Source organism: Echinococcus granulosus (assembly GCF_000524195.1).
Source record: "Echinococcus granulosus chromosome Unknown EG_S00069, whole genome shotgun sequence".
In the NCBI taxonomy this organism is placed as follows: Eukaryota; Metazoa; Platyhelminthes; class Cestoda; order Cyclophyllidea; family Taeniidae; genus Echinococcus; species Echinococcus granulosus.
In genome coordinates, this window is record NW_020170449.1 from 237,764 (window position 1) to 244,468 (window position 6,705).

General features: G+C 42.6%; 1 protein-coding gene across 1 annotated transcript in view; it reads left to right on the top strand. All coding sequences in view use genetic code 11, as the record gives it.

Annotated features, from left to right (window-relative positions):
• Positions 1–3,740: 3,740 nt before the first annotated feature.
• The window catches only part of EGR_07085 (Guanine nucleotide-binding protein G(o) subunit alpha), a gene marked incomplete at both ends in the record, with an annotated part of 4,371 nt that continues 1,406 nt past the window's right edge, over positions 3,741–6,705 (top strand). Inside the window, 5 exons of the mRNA XM_024496334.1 lie at positions 3,741–3,858; positions 5,081–5,123; positions 6,024–6,165; positions 6,248–6,411; positions 6,507–6,635. Coding sequence (XP_024349261.1) covers positions 3,741–3,858; positions 5,081–5,123; positions 6,024–6,165; positions 6,248–6,411; positions 6,507–6,635 — 596 coding nt within the window. The remainder of the gene's footprint in view (positions 3,859–5,080; positions 5,124–6,023; positions 6,166–6,247; positions 6,412–6,506; positions 6,636–6,705) is intronic.

The following is a 6,705-nucleotide window of genomic DNA, read 5'->3' on the forward strand; positions in this document are numbered from 1 at the left end:
GCATTCACCTGACTGGTAGGAGGCCGTAAATATGTGTATGTGAGTGTGACTTTGACGCTCTTTGACCTGTGTGTGTGCACGTGCGTGCAGGGGTGTGTGCGTGGATGCCTGGGCGCACGCAGGCACAATTTGTCCGCACTTCCGACAAGCAACTGCCCGTAAAGCTTCATCCCAACCATATACCTGCCTGTCCGCTTACCCACTCGCCCGTCTGCTTACTTGCGGAAACGGTAGGTTAATGCCTTGGCCCTTTAGCAATTAAAAAATTCACCTACCCACCGTTTGATCGAAGCAACGACACGCCTCGGGCCTAGTCCTGACTGATTTGTAGAAGAGAGGATAGCAAGTTGCAGCTCCACTTAACAATACATCTTAGCAATCCAGGATTTTCTAATTTAGGTGAACAGCGTGGGGGATTGTGAGTGTTCAAAGCAGGAAACGGAGGTGTACCGCATCCATCGCATTACCCAAAAATCCGGGAGTTAACGTCACGATACATAAAAACACCGGATGCTTAAGGAATAAAAAGACGCCTCTCAAGCCGATGCCAATTCTTGATCACCCGTGAGAGTCTTTGAGAAATGAAACTGAGGCAGTGGGGGTAAATAATCCTAAATATCATTGCAGAAACCAGGAACATGGCACATTTGCTTAATTGCACATTATCGGAAGTTAATAAAAAAGCGCGTCAATCAAACATGGTTCCTGTAATGCGCAAAAAAGCTGTAATGAAATCCATTTTATTACCCATAACCATCAAATATTTTCATGTTCAACACATGTTAAACTGCAGCACACGTTTGTCACTACTGATTTATTGAATACAATCAAAAATCTACTAAAATAGTAGTTAAGGTGTTGTTTTTATCAATAAAACGAGCGCAAGTTGCATCATACCTCAATGCCATTATAAAACGCAATGCAGGAACTATGCCCGCATTTCCATTAATTACATAATAATCAATCCTTCATTTCACCAAGTATTAAAAATTAAATATGGGTTTTAAAGCAAGACAATCCATAGGCATTGGACATGTTCAAACGCAAAAGGCATAAAGTTTCTCTAAAAAGTGTTATCTCCACTTATCCAACATTGCTTAAAATTCACGAATTAATATTTTGTCCTTGTCTCATGGCGAATAGGTTTTACACAGTCTTTAAAATCCACCAAAGCAAATCAGTAAGACTAAAAAAACCTGCTTTTAATTACGCACAAAATTAGGTAAAGCAAACATCTTAGTTACTGTACAACTTTATTTATTTGTATATTATGTAGGTATATAGAAATTTAACAAATAAATGCAATTGTGCCTTGGAAAACTCAGCAAAATATGACCTAATTTATGCAGAAACAAAGCAAAGTGATAAAAAACGTTTAAAATACCTGGCTAGATAAGAACAACTTAATCGTTTGACGGTATGAAGGGAAAATTATTGTGCATATATTTCACCCAACCAGCAAACAGTTATTGTGTCTTTAGGAAGCAAATACCTAACCAAAAACAAGTTGTTAGTTATGACTTTGTTTGTAACGCAAAAAGGCATTGCTCTAGGTTGATTCAACCAATTTTCAAAGATTTTATGTTATTATTCGGCACACACAATGGAAACAAAGAAAAGAAAGATAGAAGACATTTTCTGCCTAAAACATGTCTTTAAAAGTCACTCACTTTTAACAACTCGATCATCCCCTGCATTTTTCGGAGGAGAACTCGGCATCCTTGTCCAAAAAGTCACTACCTTAAATTGGCGATTGGCCTTTCCGAACCACGCGGCTTTATCGTCTGGGCTTGAGACCTAGTATTTTGGCTAATGCAAACGCAAAGGTCATCATAAAATTACGTGTGATTTTATTCGTTGTAAGGAATGTTAAAATAGAGTAAAAGTAAAATATTTAGCTAAATAGTATTTTATGTTGCAAAGTGATGCAGTTAAATGACAACAACTGCAACTAAATGATTTTTTTGTAAACTGGCTCATAAATGATTCAGGCACCCAAAGTCTCTACACCTTCTTTTAGTGGTTTTATTTCACTCTTATTAAAATTCTGTTTGGCAGAAGTAGGTCTTGACAAGTTAAAGAGAATCTACTAAGCTTTAGCATACCTTGGAACTTCATTGCTTACGCACTTACCTTCAACTTTGAACCTTCTGATCCGGGAGAGTGATTTGTGCTAAACATAACATACTGAACAGCTTTGAAATATTAGGGAACAGACTGTTGTTATTTGGTGGATTGATGGATGGATTGATAAGTTGGCGAAGATGGCGATGTCGACGGTAGCAGGGAGAATTGTCAGTCTTGCACACGATTGATTGTGTGAGAGCAATGCATGATTTGCAAAATATTGTGATTTTTACCTGTTTACGAATTTGGTTCTTCCGCTTTTAGATGAATTACGCAATGATTGTGATAGAATAAATGTAATAATTCGAAATCGGTTTGGAAGCCTTCCGTTCAAGGCCACTCGGGTAAATAATATCACATGACTAAAGTTAAGAAACTGCATAGTAGCGCTGATTCTAATACCCCTTTATTTTTTCTGACTCATTTGCGCCAAAATCAGTACTTGTTTTGAAATTCTCCTCTCAATTTTAACTTGATTCCAGCACAGCGTCCTACATCCGCCACTATTACTACTAACACATTAAAGTAGAACGAAGGCAAACCCACGTAGTTCCCTTAATCTGCAGTATTTTCAGAATTTAGTTGTGGTCAAGGCCAAATGAGATAGACCTGGCGTCAAATTACTGGTTCCCGTTTTATGACAACTTCACTTTACCAGTGGAATGTCAGTTTGTTTATCACCAAATGGAAGGGGAGTCGCCACTCCTGTTCTATTTATGGGATAATACTGAGTAGCCCTTAGCAAATTCGCTGCTATGCGACATTCTACATCATGCTGGGTGGTAATTATCACAATTCTTGTTAAAGCATTAGCTTTTTGCCTTCATAATGTCGGAGCAAACTTTACATTCAATAAAGAATTTGACAAATGTTCAAAATTCCATCCCATTTAGCACCCCTTTTTATGATTGGGAAAATTTTTAACCCCTCTGTACCTGCACCCAATCAACAAGGATTGATTCCTTCATCGAGAAAGCGCAGACATCCAGGGGGCAACCCCCCCTTGACAGGCTCCCCCCCAAGCTGAGTCGGACGAGCCTCAACCCCTGGCATGCCGCCGAATTGTGTGCGCCGCCCGAGCCCAAACTTGCTCGTACCATTGACAACACACATGCGTGCGTGTGTATGTGCCAGTGAATTTCACACTTGCCTGCCCTTCTTCCCAGTCGGCCAATCGCGTTGCAGCATTACGTATTGAACACCAATGGAACAGCCAATCACAAGTGGAGGAGGAGGTGCACACATGCACCTGCGCCCCAGTGGACGGCTCGAGGTTGCGTGGTGCGTGAGTGTGCGTGCGTGCGTATCATTGTGGGATAGAGCGAGAGAGAGGGAGCGTAGACGAGAGAGAGCCAGTCAAGCAGCCAGTCAGGCGGTGGGGAGTTTTCTGCTTTTCCCAGCCAGGCAAGATAGAGGCTAGCGAACGATTGTGTGTAAGGTAATACGAGTGAGGGCGAGTTAGTGAAAAAGTGCAGTGAAATTGAGTGGAGTGAAACTAACCAAACCACAGCGTTTCGGATTTAAACGACGCCCCCTCCCATCACTCACCACTGTCATCAGTCGTCGTGGCCTTTTCGAAGCTCTCTCTCTCTCTCTCTTGCCTTCGCCTCATCATGGGATGTACACTATCAAAGGAGGAGCGTGATGCCCTCGAGCAGAGCCGTAATATCGACAAAAAACTGAAGGAGGATGGCATGCAAGCCGCCAAGGATGTTAAACTTCTCCTTCTCGGTGGGTCCTTTCACCACTTTTAAAACCTAGTTTCTTTATCCGAAACTAGCCCCATTTACTTCCACGATGTCGTTAGCGTTTAATCCATTGGAGCCAACCGGTTTGAGCAAATTTTAGTCGTGTAGTTCTGCGATTACTTCAGTGCTCTAACTGCTCCTCAATTCAGACGATAATTTTGGTAGTCCTCGTCCATTTGGTTTTGTCAGATGGAATTTTTTTACATTGCCAAATCCTTTTTTTGAAAACTCGTCTTCAACAATGGATCGGATTTACTACTAACAAGTCAGAAACACCAAACCTCAATCCTTCTCCTTGTGGTTGTTTATTTTTTTAGACGTTTAATGAGTACATTACGAAAAGCCAGGGGAAAGTCGACCACCACAGTCCAGACCTTTTATCCCCGTTTTTCTGTTTTCAATCCAATACATTTTATAAACAGATGTGTCACATATGTGTGACATGGTCGGCGGGATGAGGTGATAAGATCGGGTGGTACGCAGCAAATGCGTTAAAATCGATTTTTCGGGTCGCCTACTTTATCTTTAGTTTGTTTCCTAATTTGCCTTTCGAGCGCCATGACATGAAGCGCAGTTTACTTGTCCAACTGGCTGTTTCGGCCACCCCGAAATGGACAAGCGTCCGCGTCCTACGATCTGTGTTATTTCAAATTCCTCCTAGGCCTCCTCCAGGGGACAAGAACAGACAAAATGACCTTGTTCTAATTTTTATGTGTGTGGTGGGATTACGTGTGGATGTGTGTGACGCAGATTGCCTCGACAGCGGCTAGCAGGAGAGAGCCTACAGTTGTCTACCCACATTATAATTATGACCCGAAAACGCGTTCCCGACTTGGATTATCACACAAAACCCACCCATAATTTAAAGGTCTCTCGGGAAACAATGCTTGGATTCCACAATCCATCTCGCCCAAATTGGAAAAAAATGGTGTTTTTTCATGACTGGACAAAAGGTGTTGGGAAAAAGCTGTTTAGTGCGAACTCATCACACGTTATTCGAAGTCGGAATGGATGTCCAAAATTTTCACCTACAGTAATTAGGGGTCAACCGACATACTTACATCTACCCAAAAGAGGAGGTCTACTTCTTGTCACATTTTGGTTTATGCTTTTTCACCGATAAGGTAAAATTTTCTTAACATATAAATATTTAAGGCCTTTTCCACCTTCTGATAAAGGACTTAACTTGATCTTTTTTATTCAAGGTGCCGGCGAGTCGGGCAAGAGCACAATTGTGAAACAGATGAAGTGAGTGCCTCCTGCTTTTCTCCTTCCCTCCCTTTGTTTGCACAGCCTTGGATTCACGTTTTGTACGCGCATTTGTTGTGAAGGGATGCGGGGCTGGCAAAAGTGTAAACGCTAGGGCCTAGAACTAGCGACAGCGGCGATTAATTGCCGGGACACACTGCATTTAATGCATCCGCGGGTGGAATGGGATTTAGTGAGTGGGTGGGATGGATGATTTGCGATAGCATCATTTTACAATCCCTCCTCCAATTCGCCCCTTCTCGATGATTTGCTGGTTACTGCTGCGCTTCACCGCGCCTCCACCCTAAGAGCGTGCACAAATGAAAGGGAAAAGCCTTTCAATGCCACATTTTAAAGGAAATTCCATTGTTACTTTAATGGCGGACTGGAAATGGATTTGACCTCTCCACAGAACCGTGACTCATTTGTGATTGGTTAATGGCATTCATGCATGATCGGAGTACGTATGTGGGCGAAGTACAATCAGTTCCGCATTATTTGCACCTGTTTTCCCCAGAAGTGATTTACTGAGACGTTAAAAGGTTTCCATTTGTCTCCAAATTCACATTTAATTGTTGCGTAGCTGTCGTAACGTCATTGCTACAACTGCTGATAAATTGTAACCAAGGCGTGAAGATTAAGCTTGATTCCTTTTCCCTTTCAAAACGACCTCGAATTACCCTTTTTGGAAGCTGTAAAAATTGCATTGAATAAGGCACCTTTATGGGTTACACGCCTTCGTAAGCACTAAATATTTGTCTTCCTGACTGAGGTTTGCAACACCTTTCTAGATGCCTGAGCTTGCGCCAGAACTATGTACTGGATGTTACCACTGTGATAAAACAGTAGATGTGTTGGTGTGCCCCGTGGTGGTGACGCTGTTTTCCCCTTTTCTTAAAGGATCATTCATGAGGGTGGTTTCACTCAAGAAGACAATAAGCAGCACAAACCCGTTGTCTACAGCAACACCATTCAGTCCATGGCGGCTATCCTGCGGGCGATGAATACCCTCGGCATTCCATTCGGTGATCCTGTCCAGTGTGTAAGCATTTGCCTCCTTCCTGTGATCGGGTTGTAGGGGTGATAAAGTTGGATTTTGACCACTTTTTAATGCACTAAAATAGCCCGAGGATGCACGAGTTGTGAGCGACGTGATTCAGGCGATGCAAGACACAGAACCCTTTTCCGAAGAACTCCTAGAAGCTATGAAACGACTTTGGGCGGACCCCGGTGTCCAGCAGTGCTTTGTGCGGTCAAATGAGTATCAACTCAATGACTCCGCAAAGTAGTAAGTCCTCCTCTTTCCCTCCCGATGGTTGCGTTCAGTCTACGGGTGACACCGGTTTTCTCAATAAACGACCTTCCTGACCTTTTGTTATTCAGCTTCCTCGACGATTTGGATCGGTTGGGAGCAAAGGACTACCGACCCACAGAACAGGACATCCTGCGAACGCGAGTTAAAACCACCGGTATCGTTGAAGTTCACTTCCAATTTAAAAACATGAATTTCAAGTAAGTTCACGCCGTTGTTGGGCTACAGTAAGCTCGGAGGAAAAAGTATCATGGCTTAATTTTTTGGTAC